The 19946-nt window shown below is 44.3% G+C and overlaps 1 protein-coding gene across 1 annotated transcript in view; it reads right to left on the reverse strand.

The window, feature by feature from the left end:
* LOC134336839 (clathrin heavy chain 1) overlaps positions 1-12583 on the reverse strand; it is an 83105-nt gene extending 70522 nt beyond the window's left edge. Inside the window, exons 1-2 of the mRNA XM_063031392.1 lie at positions 12395-12583; positions 12161-12303 (exon numbers count right to left, since the gene is read on the reverse strand). Coding sequence (XP_062887462.1) covers positions 12161-12202 — 42 coding nt within the window. The 5' untranslated portion in view covers positions 12203-12303; positions 12395-12583. The remainder of the gene's footprint in view (positions 1-12160; positions 12304-12394) is intronic.
* Between the last annotated feature and the right edge of the window lie 7363 nt (positions 12584-19946).

A 19946-nucleotide genomic window follows, 5' to 3' on the forward strand; every position in this document is an offset into this window, starting at 1 on the left:
AGACATCACTGTCTTTAGGTGCACTTTGTGTTACAAAAGGATAGTCTAGTGTCAATATAGTCTGACTGCATTTTAAAAGACAAATTTTAAATGGCTCCACTCCCAAATCAATGATTTTGCACCCAAATATTTGCATCTCAAAAGTCAAAGGTATGTTTCATGGGCAACTAACCTCATATTCCACCCCCCCCCGAAGTTCTAACATTGTACAAGCCGAGATGTTTGCACAGATATACCTCAATAGAAGCCGACTAAAAGGCCATTGTCTGAATCTTCTCCTGCCCCCACAAATATTGCTGAAAATAGTGCGGCATTGAGCCAGGTAAGTCATTAATATCAATGGCAACTTAATTTTCCAAGTGCTGATCCAGCCAACTAAGCACAAACTAAACCCACACTCAAGTCATAATGCCACAATATTTAATCAGGAAGGACAATAGGCAAATTGTTCAGCTAAATTACTATTTGTGCACTTGTACCAATTTGAAATGGTTGATCAACGACAGTTACCTTAAATATGTTCCCAAAAGAACAAAGCCAGCCACTGCAAGGCAATATGAACCTCAACTGGCAGATCAATGAGAAAGGCTACAATGCTAAAATCACATTTTAAAACAAATATTACTATGACCATATAGAGCTTAATGTTACAAACTGACCCTGCTAGTTCAGCAACGTATCTTTTCTCTACTATTTGTTACTAATTTACTAAAATTATTTCTAGATTTCAGACCAAAGTACCTAATCAAACGGTACCTAATAAACAGGCCACTGAGTACAATTCTGTATGTTCGTGGTCTTCTGCTGCTGTGGTCCATCGTGAATCCAAGGTTCAACATGTTGTACATTCAGTGATGCTCTTCTGCACCACTTGTAATGCACGATTATCTGAGTTACTGTCATCTTCCTGTCAGCTAGATCTAATCTGGCCATTCTCCTCTGACCTCTCTCACTAAAGGCTTTTCACCCAAACTATCATGCAATGGATGTTTGTTTGTTGCATCATTCTCTATAACAGGCACGAGCGAAAATCCCAGGAGATCAGTAGTTTGAGATACTCAAACCACCTAGTCTGGCACCAACATGGTCAAAGTCACATAGAACACATTTCTTCCCCATTCAGATGTCTGGTGTGAACTGAACTTCTTAACCATGCTGCACACTTTTATACACTGAGTTGCTGCCACATGATTGGCTGATGAGATATTTGCATTAACAATCAGGTGCACTCAATAAAGTGGCCATTGAGTGTATATCCTACAGAACATCAAAAGAGAACATTACAGAGCAGTACAGATCCTTCAGCCCATGCTCTGCTGACCTTTTAACATACCGCAAGATAAATCCAACCTTTTCCTCCATCATAGCCCTCCATTTCTTCCTAATCAGCCTTATGATTATCCAAGCGTTTCTTGAAAGTCCCTAACGTATCTGCCTCTACCACATCTTGGGTCAGTCATATGTCATGGGAACAGGCCCTTCTATTCCAACCTGCCCACGTTTGACCCATTGCTGTCCAAATCTCTCCTATCCAAGTATTTAGCTAGATGGCTTTTAAACATTGCCAATGTGTCCATCTCAATCATCATTTCTGCCACCTCTAGTGTGAAGAGACTTAAGTTATGTTACAAGAAAGATAGCGCTGCTTGGGACTACAGCAGAGTGCACTACATGAATACTGCAGAAACTAAACCCAGATGATAGATTCCTAAAAATTTAAGCTAATTTCCCAGTGTACAAGTGACTTAACATTTAAAACCAGGATAATTGTACTACAGATACAAATCTGCAGAGTTACTCCTTCCATGGAAGCCTTTACTAGCTCCAGACACAAAGTTCTAAACTTTGAATAACACAAAGTGCTGGAAGAACTCATCACATCAGTCAGCAGCTAAAGAGAGGAATAAAAAGGAGGAGGAGAAGATGGCGACGCAACACAGCGCGCGCGGCCTTTCCAGTGATGAATATCTGTAATCTGTCAAGTAGGGTACTGTGCACAATTCTGATTTGATGGAGACAGACGTGACAGTACGGAGGAACAACTGGAGAAACTTCTGAAATGCTCGCTTCGCTGCCGCTGATACTGTGTGGTAACTGGAATCTCAGGAGCAGAAGGCCCCGAATCCTTGGCTTTGTTTCGGTGGCCGGGGCTAGGTTGAAGGCACTCGGGAGGCTGTATCGGAGGGGCTGGAGGGAGGCTCAAAGTTTTCGGATGGACGGACTCTGCGTCAGCTGCTTCCAATGCATCGGCAGTTGTCAGTGCCTGGAGATTTATGGCAGGGAGTTTCTCCCTTTTGCCACCTACTCAGGGACTCGGGAGTCGATCGGGACTTGAGACTTTTTTTTTTACCGTGCCCATGGTCTGTTCTTTATCAAATTATGGTATTGTTTTGCACTGCTGTAACTATATGTTATAACTATGTGGTTCTGTCAGTGTTAGTCTTTGGTTTGTCCTGTTTTCTGTGATATCACTCTGGAGGAACATTGTATTATTTCTTAATGCATATATGCATTTCTAAATAACAATAAAAGAGGACTGAGTGTTCTCATAATCTAAAAAAAAAGTCAATGTTCAGGTCGTGACCCTTCATCGGGTTTCTAAACCTTACAAGTCTCCACCCAGCACTATAACATTCAAGTAAATACCAGCAGGGCCATAAGCATTCAATAGATCCAATCCTGTAATACCACAAGGTGCAGATCCATTCATGAGTAACAAAGCGCAGGAGTAATTCAGCAAGACTGGCAGCATCTATGGAGAGGAGTCACAGTTGACATTTTTTTTCTGCAAGAAACAACTTGTGCTCAACAAGGTACATAAATTCAATGCCAGCAAAAAACACATGCTTAACATGGAGTCCTCTGTTAAGGCAGAGGGGGAAAAATCAGGACTCCAACCAGTCACCAGTTGCAGTTCACGAAGAAACCAGATTCAACAGACCCCCAGGCATCATCAGTTCAGCTCCACATTCCAGTTGAGACCATTCTCAAATCTCAGAACCCAGAGTTTCTGCAAATTCACAGTCCAATACTAGAAACAATGGATTAACAGGTCATTCCCACTGGACAGCACAAACTTAAATAATACTAATTTACACGACTGAAATTCAGTACTGCAGGTAGTTCTGGGAATGCTCAATATATTTAAAACATTAACTGCATATTATTGAAGAGAACACTATCCTTTACCCAACGATGACTTGAATCAATCACTGGTCCAAGAGACTACTCAAATACATAATTCAATTTTATTATACTACCCTATTTAAAAAGTAGCACTTCAAAAATGTTTCACATTTCTACTGTGAAACATTATCATTTTGATTACTGATAATATAGCAATTTGCCAACTTGGTCCCATGGGAAGTGGACAAAAACTATTTCACTATACATAAAAACCAATGGCTCCAGACTGCTGTAGGATAACTCCCAGTAATACAGTAGGCACAGTACTGTTTTAAAATTATTTCTGTTAGTTTTGTCGGGTGACAGCAATCCGGCCAATAGCAAAACACCCATACTAAAAGTGGCAAGAAAAACTCAGGATTTCCAGTGGAATGCACAAGTTGCAGCAATCTAACCAAAGCTGAGGCATGTGCTGATAACCAACTACGCCATGACACTACACACTGGTAGCACATGCCAATGTACTGCACAGTGAACTTGCAGGTACTCAATGTAATCCAGCTCCTGTAGACATTCTATACATTAAGACAAATGATTAAGAAATGGACAAAAGATCATTCAATAAAAATTTAGAATCAAATGCACATGCAGCTCTTGGCCTCCTTTCCAATTATCAGACCAACGGCAAAATATAATCTGGGATACCATCCAGTGGTAACTGACAAGCCGATGACTGGATGCTTCTAAATCCAGAAAGAGGATTACGCGGAATTGGCTGGAGATAGAATTTAAGTCACTCGACACCACACAGAAGCCTGCACTTAATTCAGGAGAGTTTTCAAAATATCATGGAATTTCAATTTAGATTAACAAGAACTATAAAACTACAGGTTTGTTGTTAAGCCATTCAAATTATTTATCTTCACACCAAGTAACCTGCTGTCCTCGTCTCCTCAACCGTAGATTCACAATACTGTGGGGGTCTCAACCTTTTCAAGTTACTCAGAAAGTCATGCAGTTCTAAATCACAACTGCTACATTGGTCGGAGGGCAATATTCACAAAATACCAACTTTGTCAATTATGCCCATTTTGAAAAGCAACTTACAGAAACAAATTAGGTTCAGTGTTAGACCTCAAGACAAAGAAGCAAAATGAGGCCATTTGGCCCATCAAGTCAGCTCCACCATTCACTCATGGCTGATTTACTTTCCCCTCAACCCTATTCTCCTGCCTTCTCCCCGTAACCTTCAGTGTCATTACTAATCAAGAATCTACCAACCTCTGCTTTTAACCGGTCCACACTTTAACCAATGTAGCTGGCATTTTGTAAATAACTTTGCCTCTAGAGCAGTCTGCAACAATAGCTATATTTAAATACATACCACCTTACACATCTCCTGCACAGCCATGCCTTGTTTACCCACATAATTTACATCCTGTGGAAGAGCACCTGAATGCAGAGGGTGGCAGCAAAAGCTTTTCGGAGCCAAAGATGCCTACTGCAATGTAGAACGTAGATGAGCCAGGATCTTGTGCAAAGAGAGTCTTCCCTTCCACCCCTCCCCCCATCTTGATGAGACGAGAAATCTGCTTCAGACATTCTGAAAACCAAGTGATGACATGGTGCTGGAGCTCCATCTTGCTTCAAATCTGGGGTGGAACAATCCAACATTTGATACACCAATCACTATCGTTGCTTTCCCTCACCTGGCAGGCAACATCTCAAGTACAATTAGATTCTACTCAACCTGCAAGCAAGCCTGCCAAAGGGCACATCTTGTCAAGCATCAGAGATGATTTTAACTTAACCAAGTTACTTCAAGCACTTGGGTGTCCATGAACTATCTTATGGCTAAGTTAGCCCGGAGACCAAAACTGGTATCATTTCATCTTCTTAATACTATTTAAATGTAGAATCTATAAGTCATGAATCCAAGATACAAAATATTGCCAGACCTTAGCCTCTTGTATGCTCTGTGGCAGATTCCCTCAAACATCTTTACCAAAATTCATGTGACGCAAGTTGAATTATGGAGGTGACCATTTAATTTTGCATACCCGAAAATGGAATGGTTCGTCAGTAGCCCTAGCACAACATTCCCTTTACGTAAAAAATAAATGTAACAGTTCAGCCATTGTACCAGGGTGCAAGCTCACAACACTGATTTGTATACAAGTTACAAAGCCCATCTAATATTCTATAACAAGTGTGCTGGTACATCAAGTCTCAATAGATCTTACAAATATGTGCAGGGACTAGCTCGTTTCACTCTTTGGCATACTTTTACTATGTCCATATTGTTAATGATTAATGCACACCATGGTAGTCAAAATGTAACAAGCCTTGAAATTTAGAGCTAGAAGCAAAAAAAAAAGGCCTGTTAGTCCAACATATGCAATGCTGGGAAGGGGATCTTAAAATATTGATCTACATGCAGGCAGCTGATACTCAGTGAAGACCCCACACAAGTATAAAGCTACTGCAGATGTGCCTTTTGTTGGTGAAGAAACTAGTTTATTCCAATTCTGTGAACACCATGGTCTGATTTCCAAGTTACCAGCTGCCTAGGAAACTGGCATAAAGTTAAAATACAAATGCTCACTACCAATATAAAGAGCCAGTCATAAAAACAACAATGGTTCATGAATTAAAGCTACAGATGCAAACTTTTAATATTGCATTTTTAATTTAAAATAAGTCAAATTGTGGACTTTCAACTGAAAGTGGGAAGTGGTGGGTTTGAAAAGTGGCCAGGTTTTGGGTAGTAATCAGGCATAGCATGTTTGAAGCAACTAAAAATTCAAAACAAGGCACAATAAGTGGTGATTAATTAGTCTGCAGTTTGATTCTTGGAATCTTGGTAAAATTAGCTCAAATTCTATACACATATTACTAAAATACTCCCAAAAAAAAACCAAGACAGGGGAATAATCCATTTAATCAAGTCACACAGATGTATGGCTGCCAAGTAGTAGTTAGCTAACCAGAGCAAGTAGCAGTCCAATTACAAATGACTCTGCATTCAAAAGGAAAAAAAGACCATAATTTAGAGGGCTGTACAAATCAGTCTCCACAATCCTCCATCAAGTTTAACGTGATAATGCAATTTAGAGCCAAAAATTCATTAAGATGCAATTGAACCTAGAGGGACCTCAACAACTGAGGAGGGCTAACGTTTCCAAAAATATCAATTTCCCCATAATATCCAATTATCACATCCTGTCATCTAGGAAACAAGGAACTGGGCCAGGAAGCACCAGCAGGAAAGTGGTAAAAAACAAAAATGGAAAGGTTACGTGAAGATCCAAGCAGCTTTTGAGGTCACATGATGACTCAGGGAAAGTAGGTATTTTAGAAAGTTTTTCTACCAAACCTTTTGTGGGCTATGACAAGGCCTGCAAGAGAACTATGAACTACTGCACCCACACATGACAGGGCCTGGCAGTCAAGGTGATCCCTTCCCAACCCACCATCATAGGGTTCCAGAACTACTGAAATTTGGGTGGGGACTAAGAAATTACTGAATTTGCCTCATTGTACAAAACTTCGAATGTCAATTGCTCTGCCTGACCTGCTGAGTTCCTCCAGCATTTTGTGGGCTGAAAAAGTGAGCAAGTTACTTTAGTCAAATTTGAAGAGTTAGAGCCAACACCAGTCTATGGCTGTGATCTGCCGTTACATTTCATTTGACATTCAGTCCATTAAGTCTATTGCAGCTCTTAAGCAGTCTATTCCCCTAGCCATTTCTCCATTAACATCTACAAGCTCAACTTATTTCAATTACCCAGCTGTAAATACTTCGTTCAATCTTTATGTGCCGTGTTGTTTGACATGGGTTTTCCATGACCATGATTGTTCTTGGCAAAATTTAACTGCAGAAGTGGTATGCCATTGTTTTCTTCTGGGCAGTGCCTTTACAGGACAGGTGACACCAGCCATTATCAGTATTTTTCAGAGATTGTCTGCCTAGGATCAACGGTCACATAACCAGAACTTGTGAGATGCATCAGCTGCTCACACGACCATTCACCACCTGCTCCCATGACTTCACGTGACCCTGATCCCAGGGGGAGGGGGGGGGAGACGAGGAAGAGAGGTTAGCAGGTGCTACACTTTTTCCAAGGGTGACCTGCGGGCTAATGGAGGGAAGGAGCATCTTACACCTCCTTTGATAAGAGACACATCTCCACCCCACCACCCAATAACCAGCAGTAGCCAGTTAACCTACCAACCACATAACTTTGTTATAGGGTATTAAACCAAACCCACGGGGCTGGGGAAAATGTTGTGCTTACATTTTGATAATGTTAATCTTATGAATAGTATCCTGTTTGGTTGATGGCACCTGCTAGACAAACAGATGTTGGCAAAACAGTCAGGCCTTGTCAAGCCCTGGTTTTAAGAAATTTAGTGAAGTTTACACTAAAAATCTTGGGATCAATACAATATTAAATAGATTTAAAGGTTACTCAAAGCAGCAGTTTGGTCATAATTCAAATTTGCAAATTTTAAGTGTTACACCGACAAATAGATAAACTTCCTGAAGACAAACACAAAGTTCCAGTAATACCATTCCTTTTAGTGAAAAAGTTCACAAACTTGAAGTTTCAAAACCACAGAATTAGGATCTGATGACTTGCGTAAACTAAAGTACACACAAAAACTCCAAATTGGTAATGTACTTGTCCATCTTTTGTGAATGAAAGGTTGGTGTACAAATAGAAATGACACAAGGGTCTACAAACTGGTAGGTGTAATAACATAGAAAACCTACAGCACAATACAGGCCCTTCGGCCCACAATGCTGTGCCGAACATGTCCTTACCTAAGAATTATCTAGGGTTACCCATAGCCCTCTATTTTTCTGAGCTCCAAATACCTGTCCAGGAGTCTCTTAAAAGACCCTTTCCATAACTTTCCATTTCAGCTAGACGAAAACAGGTAATAACCACAAGGGTGGGAGAGAAGCAGATGACAAAATGAGACAGTTTTTAAACATCCCAACCCTTGATATCCAGGTCAGGAATCTGGAAGTTTGGTTTTTATTGACAATAAACTGGACTGGCCAAAGAACACTGAGGCTGTCTACAAGAAGGGTCAGAGCTGTCTCTATTTCCTGAGGAGACTGAGGTCCTTTAACATCTGCTGGATGATGCTGAGGATGTTCTACGAGTCTGTGGTGGCCAGTGCGATCATGTTTGCTGTTGTGTGCTGGGGCTGCAGGCTGAGGGTAGCAGACACCAACAGAATCAACAAACTCATTCGTAAGGCCAGTGATGTTGTGGGGATGGAACTGGACTCTGACGGCGGTGTCTGAAAAGAGGATGCTGTCCAAGTTGCATGCCATCTTGGACAATGTCTCCCATCCACTACATAATGTACTGGGTGGGCACAGGAGTACATTCAGCCAGAGACTCATTCCACCGAGATGCAACACAGAGCGTCATAGGAAGTCATTCCTGCCTGTGGCCATCAAACTTTACAACTCCTCCCTTGGAGGGTCAGACACCCTGAGCCAATAGGCTGGTCCTGGACTTATTTCATAATTTACTGGCATAATTTACATATTACTATTTAACTATTTATGGTTTTATTACTATTTAATTATTTATGGGGCAACTGTAATGAAAACCAATTTCCCCTGGGATCAATAAAGTATGACTATAACTATTTAACAGAAAAATGATGTGCATAACTGCCTTGGAGTTATATGAGTACCAAAAGATATCAATTTACTGCATGCAGTAATGATCAATCAATACTGCACCAGTTACCATCCTACAAGTTGCCAGTGAGCAGACTGTACATCCCAGCATGTGAGATGAGCGGGTTTATTGGGATTTCAATCCAGAATGAACATACAAAGAAATTTTACATCACAAAACCAAGTATGATATGGAGAACACACTACTGCCCATGCCCCAGCTTCCGTCTCCACACAGCTGATGAATCCTAATGAACGGCAGAGACCAATACAGTTTGGCACCAGTTGTGTCACAGGAGTTGCGTATCAGCATTAAACTTAACATTGGACTACCTCAGGAACTGCATTTCCTCAGGGTTTACTCACGAAGACATGCCCATGAATGGTATGGCCGCAAGGCAGCGGAAGTTTGAGATCAGAGCTTTCCTTTAGCTGCCAACCATAGCTGATGACTCTATCTGCCCGAAGAACTCACCAGGTCAAGCCTTGTTTCAATTGGAGGACCTTTACCAGTTTTAAAATTGGAGACCATTATAAAGAAGCAACACAAATAAGTGGGAACCTAGGTCATGACCATCACCTGGGGTACACAGAACACAGTAAAGGCCCTTTGGCCCATTATGGTGTGCCAAGATCAATCAAGAGCACACAAAATGCAGGAGAAACAGGTCAGGTGATATCTATGGAGATGAATAAAGAGCTGACGTTTTGGATGTGATGAGTCCTGATGAAGGGTCTTGGGCCAAAATGTCAGCTCTTTATTTCTCTCCATAGATGCTGCCCAACCTGCTGAGTTCCTCCAGCATATGTGTATGTCTATGTTACTCTGACTTTCCAACATCTACAAAATCTCGTATATCCAAGATCAATCTAACCCTTCTCTCTCACACAGCCCTCCTTCTTCCACGTGGGTAGCCAAGGTCCAATGGTAAACTGGGTTTGTTAAAGGGTTCCTTCCAAAACAGTGGAATCAATGAGGTGAGCTTAAGGTTGCTTATGCCCCTAATTAACATCGTAGCATAGTCAGGTTCATTTGCGAAGTCTGACAGGAACTGAAATCTGATTAGTCATTTTCAAAGATTGCTTGCAATTTAAGTACTGGAAACATACACCTGACATGAGGATTTTTGGGGGAAGGCCACCACACTTCAGTGCAGTATTTCTGTTCCAGGGTATAGCAGAACTCTGATAATCCATTATCTATGACATCTGGCTTAGCAGCAATTTTCCCCCACCTTTACACTGACCAGGGCCACGTTCACTTTAATTTTAACCTGCTCATTGGGAACACAGCTTGACATCTATCAAGTAAATTAAAGCTGTCTGGATGTTAACATACAAAATGCCAGGGGAACTCAGTGGTTCAGACAGCATCTTTGGAGAGCAATAAATAGTTGACGTTTCAGGCCAAGACCAATCACCAGGAAAGGGATATTTCAGCATTTTGTCTGTTTCTCTGGGTTTCCAGCATCTTCAGAATCTTTGTTTTGGATGTTAAGTGAGAGTACACAAGCTGGCACTTGTGCTAGGTTGAAGTTTTGCTGTAATACCCACCCCAACTGCCCCAGCCCCAAAACAGATCATTACCCTGCTCTCAAAATGAAAAACCACACACCACCACCTACTTACAGCAATCAACTGAACTTCAAGACAAATTCAATGTCAACCCCTAACACGACTCAACTACTACCACAATGCCCTGAATTTTGCATAGTCTAAAAATAGCACATTTATCAGGCAATTAAAGATGAGCAATCCCTTCATTACATGTTGAAAAGTTGAAACTAGCATTTACAACCATACTGCAGGGAAGATCATATCAGCAGTTTAAGATTTAGTTTACACTAACAGATTTCTGTTAAGTTGGGTGCCTTGAAAAGTTTTGACAAACTGATTTGAATAGTATTGAAAAGGACCTAGATACGCTTGTACACAAATCATTGAAAATTAACATGCAGGGAAACTACAGAGAAAATTACACATTTACCTTAAATACACAGGAGTTTGTTAAATACATATTACTGCATTTACAAGACTACACTGGAGTACTATACAGAGTTTTGGTCTTGAAAGACAACTGGCACTGAGTCTTGTCAGTCCTGACGAAGGGTCCTGGCCCGAAACATCGACTGTACCTCTTCCTACAGATGCAGCCTGGCCTGCTGTGTTCTACCAGCATTTTGTGTGTATGGCACCGAGTCTAATAAGTTTGGCTCTAGAATGGGCAGGTATGCCAATGAGGAAAAAGCAAAAGAACATGGCCCATGGCTGAAAGTGGGGAAGTGATCTCATCGAAATTTGATCTCATTAAAATTTGAATCTCAGCTGAATGACACATGCAGGATGTGTCACCTGGCTGAACTTGTCACCAGGAGCCTATGGCAGGAAGGGGCACAACTGAGATGGAATTTCTTCACTTTAGAAGATGGGAAGTTTAAGAATTGTCCCCCCTACTTAGTGGGAGCTTAAACTAAATCAATGGATCCCTGCATATTAGCGTACGAGAGCAGGAAACCACCCGAGGTAGAAGGTCAGTCAGACAAGATGAATGAATGGCGGAACGAGTTCTAAAGGTCACATGACTAATTCCTCCCTCCAATTCCGATTTGCCAAGCAAGTCAAAGTATTTATTCTTCAAACAGCACAGTCCACCCACACCTCAGCTTGTTCCTCTGTAATTAAAAACGTGTGGATACAGGGAGTACGAAAACAGTTTACAGTCTTTCCTCCCCCCAAAAAAACACCAAAGTCATGACATCGAATTAACACGAGATGTCAGCAGCTCGATACATACAGCGACCAGCCCGTTTATAATTCATCTGTAGTGACTCCTAACTTCAACCTGATGCAGGCAATTAAACTTTGAGAAATCTCTCGGTTTCAGTGCGAAACCGCCGTAAGTGTCAAGCCGTTAAACGTTTCAAGTGGCCGAGAATTCATACTAAAAAAGGCAGCATCAGTCAGCATACCGGAACCCTGCCGGCGAGAGCCCTTCTCCGACCACTGGACTCTCCGCTTCCTCGGCGCAGGGCCGGAGGGGGAGGAAGTACAACTCAAGGGCTGAAATGTTAAACATTTCCTCCCGCGGCTGACATTGGGCCCCCGGCTGCGGTTCGAGGTTTAACCGGCCCCCGGGGAGTTGGATTAAAACTCGAGACCCGAGCTGCAGAGGGAGGCGGGTGCCGGGGATAGCGGCTCCCGCTTGACACTCGCCGCCTCCCCACCCACCCTCCCCTCCCAGAGGGGCTGGGCTGAGAGGCGAACGCGGGCCCCGGCGAGCCCGAGGGCGCAGCCGGCCTAGCCCGGCCCGGCCTGACCTGACCTCACCTGCAGGTGCTCCTGGAAGCGGATGGGCAGGATCTGCGCCATGTCGGCGGTCGAGTCCCGGCTCCGGGGCTGTGGTGTCGGCGTTCGGGGTCGCGCCTCACGGACTGAGGGGAGGTCGGTGCGAGAGGGAGGGCGTGAGGAACCTGAGGGGGAGAAATTTGACAGCCGGTTACACCGCGGCCACCACGCCCGTGCCAGTCCCCCCGAGAGCCTGGCCGCACGCCGGCGCCTCACCTGTCCGTCGGCGGCGCTCCCTCCGTCTGCTTGGGAACCGTCCGGGGCGACGAGCCGCAGCGCAGCCACCAACCCGCAATGGCGGCCAACCGGAAACAGCGCGGCGGAGTGCTACACCCGCCCCGCCCCGCCGTGGAGGTGAACCGCCGCCAGCCTGGCCTCGAGGACTGGGAAGGGGAGAGTACCACCTACCCCCTTCAACATCGCCTCTTCACCGGCCCAGAATCATCCGTATTCACCTACATTTAACTTTTAAAAATACATGTTTGCGCTTTTCGTTTTATTTTTCCCTCACCGAGTAGGGAGAGCTGGGAGGACTATTTTGTTCTGCGGAGGTTTCGATAGAAATTTCTTGCCACATCATTGACACGTGACTGACGCCACTTCCGACGGAGCTTCCGGGTTTTTGCCCCCTTCCCTGCGGCGGGTTTCATTCATTTGGAAGCCGAGGCTGGTGCAGTGTTGGAAGGTTGCACCGTCCTTTCTCAGCTGGGCGCACGGCCACCCCGCGGGTCTTCCATTCCAAACACTAATAAGTTGCATGAACATATTCTTTTCTCTGTGCATATGCCTTTCCTGCTCATCTTGAAGCTGGAAACACTCAGGTTAAGCAACATCAGTGGAAAGACAAATCCTTCAGGTCAACTTTATAACCTGCACATATTTTCAACTTAAAAAGGAAAATTGAGTTGTGTTGTAAGAATTCTGCAAATAGCTTAAACATAATCTCACAATAAAGTGATCAAATAATACTTACTTAGTAACAGTGTTTGAAGGATAATATTGTTGCAGATCAGGACACTTGGAATATCTCCCCTGCTCTTTGGAGAGGGTTATTTGATCAGTTGCACTGCAACAGGAAACACAAGGCCTTATTTTAAGATCCACCTGAAAGGTGACACCTCTGCCCAACAATACATAATAGATAGTCAGAGACATGAGACTGCGGATACCAGAATCAGGAGCAACAAATAATCTGCTGGAGGAACTCAGCATATGGAGCAGCATCTGCAGGTGGTGGTGTGGGAGGAATCGTAGACACTTCAGGTTGAAACCCTGCATCGGGACTGATAGTCAGTATTAAGAGGATAGGGGGAATGTTGATACAGGACTGAGTGATGGGTCAACTGAGGACGATTGGAGGATGACAAGCAGGTCGAGCTAGGTTAGGGTGGGGAGGGAAGGGGTGGAATTAGGAGATGGATGAGGCAGACGGGGGAAAACATCTCACTCCATCTACTCACAAACGAGAAACTCTGCAAATGCTGGAAATCCGAGCAACACGCACAAAATGCTGGAGAAACTCAGCAAACCAGGCAGCATCTAGGAAAAGAGTACGACTGATGTTTCGGGCCGAAATCCTTTGAACCCTGCTGAGTTTCTCCAGCAATTTGTGTGTGTTGCTTGCTCTATCTATTTCTATTTTTGTCTGGTCCCTTCTATCATCACTGGCCTCTGTGTCCCAATTCCACCCTTCCCAACTGTTGTGTAAGAAAGATCTTAAATTTACAAGTTTATCTTTATAATTTGTGTCCTGGTTACACTTTAACCCATATTACTCGAACTCATACCCATAGTTTCTCAGACATTTCCATTCAAAGCAGAAACCAACAGCCATATGACTCTGAGATATGGGAGCAGGATTAGGCCATTGGGCCCATTGAGTGTGCACCACCATTTCATCATGGCTGATCCCTCCACCACAGGCAGAAACCTCCCCACCCCGGGGACATCTTCAAGCAGTGGTGCCTCAAGAAAGTGCCACCCATCATTGAGATCCCTCACTATCTCGGGCATGCACTCTCCTAGTTACTAGTTACTTGTTACTAGCCTGATGACCCACCTTCAGAGATTCAGAAATGGCTTTTCCCCTCTGCCAGCTGATTTCTGAATGGTCCATGAACTATTTGCTCTACGTATTTATTGTCATTAATACTAAGCTTGTCTTTGCATCATACTGCAGCTGCAAAAGAACAAATTTCAGTGATAATAAACTTTATTCTGACGGGTGTTGACCTTCAATATTCCCATTACTGCTGTGCGCAGGTTCAATTCTCATCCAGCGCCCAACCAGTTAGACATGGAGAGGTTTAGATGAGAATCCCTGAGCTTGAGAACTGCGTAGAGGAAAGCACGAGTGGTAGTGGGTGGAGTGGAGGGAGTGGAAGATGGATAAGACAGCAGGGTTGAACTAAGACAGGGCTCTCAGAGGACTGTAGGGCAGTGTTAGACCAGACCAGAAGTATGCATGTGAACGGAGGGAGATCCCCCAGTTATTTGTATATGCCCTATCATCTAAGATTTTTCAAACTATGGAGATTTGCCCTGAACTTACACGCTGCACAATACTTTTCTTAGGGAAATTAAGAGCAAGACGCACAAAGTGCTGGAGGAACTCAGCAGGTCAGGCAGCCCGAATGGAAGGGGATTAAACAGACTACATTTCAGGCCGAGGAAGTGCCATCAGGAAGAGAAAGGGGTGAGTTGTTGTGGGGTGTGAATCAATATATCTTGCAGATGCAGTTAGAAATTACTTCCTTAATCCCATCCAATCCACCTGAACCTGCAAGTCATTCAGCAACCACTGTAACCGTCCCAGAGAAGGAGCAATGGCCATTTACAGACTCAGTTGACACATTTCTCCCACCCCTCCCGGATTATCGTTCTTTCTCCATTGGACAGCCCAAGAAAATCAGGAACCCATTCCAGCAGTCAATGCCTCCACAGACACCGGTCTGGAGTCCCAGCTGAGTGTGTTGATACCATGTTCCATCTGCTTCTGTGACACACAGGGCAAGTCCTGAGATAATAAATCTCAGCTAAGAACTAACTATTGGATTCTCGATGCAGGGCAAGTTTGGGCTACCATTCCTGCTGGTGTACATTGAACTCACCTTTGCTAGAAAACAGGTGTATTTGTGACTTACACTCTGGAAGTACCAATATTCATACAAACGTCCTCAGAAATAAGATTCTATGAAAGGAGAACTATTCATTTCTCTTCCTGCTGCTGCCTTCAGGAGGGAGGTACAGGAGCCTTGGGCCCCACTCCACCAGTTCAAGAACCATTATTATCCTTCAACCATCAGGATCCTGAACCGGTGTGGACACAACTTCATTCACCTCGATTCTGAACTGATTCCACAACCCATGGATTGACTTTCAAGGACTCAACAAGTCATTTTCTCAGTATTATTTACTTATTTTGTATTATTATTGCATTTGCACAGTTTGCCTTTTACACATTGGTCGTTCAGCCAACACACACAAAAAATGCAGGTGGAACAGAGCAGGCCAGGCAGCATCTATAGGAAGAGGTACAGTCGACGTTTCAGGCCCAGACCCTTCGTCGGGACACATTGGCCATTTGTCAGTCTGTTTTTCTTGTATTTTTTTATTGATTCTACTGCATGACGCTACTACAGTTTGGGACGTTCTGGAGTTCAGAGTTCAACTCCGGCACCGTCTGTTACAAGTTTGTACATTCTTCCCATGAGCACGTGGGTTTCTTCCCACAGTCCAAAGACGTACAGGTTAGTAAGTTTCATTGGTCATTGTAAATTGTCCCATGATTAGGCTCGGGTCAAGTAGGTGGGTTAAAGGGCAATGCAGCTCTTTGGCCAGGAAGGGCCCTTTCCAAATAAAAATAAATAAACTTCCTTGTTCTACTGTGAATGCCTGCAGGAAAATAAATCTCAGGGTAGTGTATGGTGATGTATACGTACTTAGTACTTTATTTCTGCACATCGTTCAGACATTGTCACCACTGATTGCCCCAAAATCAATAGTCCGCTAGAGCACGGAAAAGTCAGCTATACTGGTAGATCACGAGACGTCACACCACAAGGGGATAGTCAACTACCTTCTATGAAGCATTTATCAAACCAGGTTTATTTTCGTAAATTTCAGTCCACTGGTTTCATTGTAAACAGAATCAGATTGAGTATCACTGGCGTACGTCGTGAAACTCGTTAACTTTGCACCAGCAGTACATGATGATATTGAATGAAAGAAACTGAATGACATTAAGAATATATGTAAAGTAGTGCAAAAACAGAAATGTTTTTAAAAAGTGGTGAGGTAGTGTTCATGGATTCAATGTCCGTTCAGAAATCAGATGGCAGAGGGGAAGAAGCTGTTCCTGAATCGTTGAGTGTGTGCCTTCCTGTTGACAGCAATGAGAACAAGGCATGACCTGGGTGATGGGGGCTCTTAATGATGGACGTCACCTTTCTGCAGGCATCGCTCCTTGAAGATGTCCTGGGTACTCTGGAGACTAGTGCCCAAGATGGAGCTGACTGAGTTTACCACTTACTGTAGCTTCTTTCGACCCTGTGCAGTGACCCCCCCCCCATACCAGATGGTGATGCAGCCAGTCAGAATGCTCTCCACAGTACAGTGTCAAACCAGATCTCCTCAGACTCCCGATGGAACATAGCTGCTGTCTTGCCTTCTTAATAGATGCATCGATATGTTGGGACCAGGTTAGATCCTCAGAGGTATTGACAGCCAGGGACTTGAAACTGCTCACTCTCTCCATTTCTGATCCCTCTGAGGGTAGGCTGGTGTTCCCTCCTCCCACCCTTTCTGATATCCACAATCAGCTCTTTGGTCTTACTGACGTTGCTGTGACATCATTCAGTCTGCTGATACAGAATTCAGAATTTAGTATTTAGAATTTATAGTAGCGTCTCTACTTCCTGCGAAGGCTGAGAAAAGTCCATCTCCCACCCCATCCTCACCACATTCTACAGAGGATGTATCGAGAGCATCCTGAGCAGCTGCATTGCTGTCTGGTTCGGAAATTGCACCATCTCAGATCGCAAGACCCTGCAGCGGATGGTGAGGTCAGCTGAGAAGATCGTCGGGGTCTCTCTTCCTGCCATTACAGACATTTACACCACACGCTGCACCCACAAAGCTAACAGTATTGTGAAGGACCCCACGCACCCCTCATACAAACTCTTCTCCCTCCTGCCATCTGGCAAAAGGCACCGAAGCATTCGGGCTCTCACGACCAGACTGTGTAACAGTTTCTTCCCCCAAGCCATCAGACTCCTCGATACCCAGAGCCTGGATTGATACCAACCTACTGCCCTCTACTGTGCATATTGTCTTGTTTATTATTTATCGTAATGCCTGCACTGTATTGCGCACTTTATGCAGTCCTGGGTAGGTCTGTAGCCTATTGTAGTTTTGTGTTGTTTCATGTAGCACCATGGTTCTGGAAAATGTTGTCTCATTTTTACTATGTTCTGTACCAGCAGTTATGGTTGAAATGACAATAAAAAGTGACTTGACTTGACTAGACATGATTGTTTTGTATACACATATGTACAGTCAGATCAATGTGTGTTGATAAATCTGATGGCCTGGTGAAAGAAGCTGTCTGGAGCCTGTTGGTCCTGGCCTTAATGGTGCAATGCACTGAAACAGTTTGTGGTTGGGGTGGCTGGAGTCCCTGACAACCCTCCGGGCCCTTTTTACACACCTGCTGCTGTACATGTCCCAAATGGAGGACAGTTCACATCCGCAGATTCGCTGGGCTGCCGCACCGCTCTCTGTCATGCCCTGCGATTCGGGGAAGTACAGTTCCCGTACCTGGCAGTGTCACAGCCGGTCAGGATGCTCTCCATGGTGCCCCTGTAGAAAGCCCTGAGAGTCTGGGGACACATGCCGAACTTCTTCAGCCGTCCGACCGTACTTTTATCACCACACAGCCGGTATGTACAATCCAGCTGAGATCCTCAGAGATGTGTACACCCAGGAACTTGAAACTAATCACCCTCTCAGCTACAGTGCTATTGATAACAATAGGGGCTAGCCTTTCTCCATTCCTTCTGTAATCCATGATCAACTATTTTTTTCGACATTGAGGAAGAGGTTGTTTTCTAGGTACAACTGTGTCAGGGCACTGACTTCTCTGTAGGCTGTTTTATCTTTGTTGGGAGTATATCTGGCTCCTGAACGCTCTCTCGTCACCATCTGAGATTCTGCCAACAAGGGTTGTATCATCAGCAAATTTGTAGATGGTATTTGAGCTGTGCCTAGCCACACAGTCATGGGTATAGAGAGAGTAGAGCAGTGGGCTAAGCACACACCCCTGAGGTACACCAGTCTTGACTGTCAACAAGGTGGGGATGTTCTTACCAATCCGCACAGATTGAGGTCTTCCGGTTAGGAAGTCGAGGATCCGGTTGCAGAGGGAGGGACAGAGGCCCAGGTTCTGCAGGATCAGGACAGTGGGAATGATGGTGTTATACACTGAGCTACAGTCAATGAACAGCATCCTGACATTCGTATCTGTATTGTCCGGGTGATCCAAGGCTGTGTGGAGAGCCATTGAGTTCACGTCCGCTGTAGACCGATTGTGGTGATAGGCAAACTGCAGTGGGTCCAAGTCCTTGCTAAGGCAGGAGTTGATTCTCACCATGACCAACCTTTCAAAGCATTTAATTGCCGTGAGTGTGAGCGCTACTGGCCGATATTCATTAAGGCAGCTCACACTACACTTCTTAGGCACTGGTATAATTGTTGTCTTTTTGAAGCGGGGGGGTACTTCCAACCATAGCAGTGAGAGATTGAAAATGTCTTCAAGTACCTCTGCCAGTTGGTTGGCACAAGTTTTCAGAGCCTTACAGGGTACTCCATTGAGGCCTGCCACCTTGTGAGGGTTCACCCTCGTGAAAGACAGCCTGATGTCGGCCTCCGAGACAGAGATCACGGGGTCACCGGGTGCCACAGGGATCTTCTCTTCTTCCTTTCAAAGCGGGCATAGTTCGTCTGGTAGTGAAACATCACTGCCATTCATGATGTTGGGTTTTACTTTGCAGGGGGTAATAGACCACAAACCCTGCCAGAGTTGACGTGCATCCAATGTTGCCTCTAACTGGGCTGAGAAGTGGCAGATGGAGTTCAACCCAGATAAGTGTGAGCTGGTTCATTTTGGTAGGTCAAATATGATGGCAGAATATAGTATTAATGGTAAGAGCCTTGGCTATACCTTGTCCATACCTCAGCAGGCTGTGAACATTCTGGTTCACCCATGACTTTTGGTTTGGGAATGTACAGCAAGTTTTCATAGGCACACACTCTTCCACACAGGTTTTAATGAAGTCGCTAATAACTGTAGTATGCTCATCCAGACTTGAAGATGAATCCAGTCCACCAATTCAAAGCAGTCCTGTGAGAGCCCCTGTGCTTCCCTTGTCCATACCTTCTTGGTCCTCACTACTGGTGCTGCAGTCTTCAGTCTCTGCCTGTACTCAGGGAGTAGAAGTACAGCCGGGTGATCAGACTTCCCGAAGTGAGGGCGTGGAATCGCACGGTGGGCATTCTTGATGGTGGTGTAGCAATGGTCCAGTGTGTTGTTTCCTCTGGTGCTACAAGTGATTTGTTGATAATAATTAATTAGCGACTTTTTGAAGCTGACCTAGTTAAAATTCCCCAAAGTGACGGGGAAGGCATCAGGATGTGTTGCTTCATGCCTGTTGATCACATCGCTCAGTTCGTCTCGAGCCTGTTGGACATTGGCCTGAGGTGGAACGTGCAC

Source organism: Mobula hypostoma, chromosome 23 (assembly GCF_963921235.1).
Source record: "Mobula hypostoma chromosome 23, sMobHyp1.1, whole genome shotgun sequence".
NCBI classification, from domain to species: domain Eukaryota; kingdom Metazoa; phylum Chordata; class Chondrichthyes; order Myliobatiformes; family Myliobatidae; genus Mobula; species Mobula hypostoma.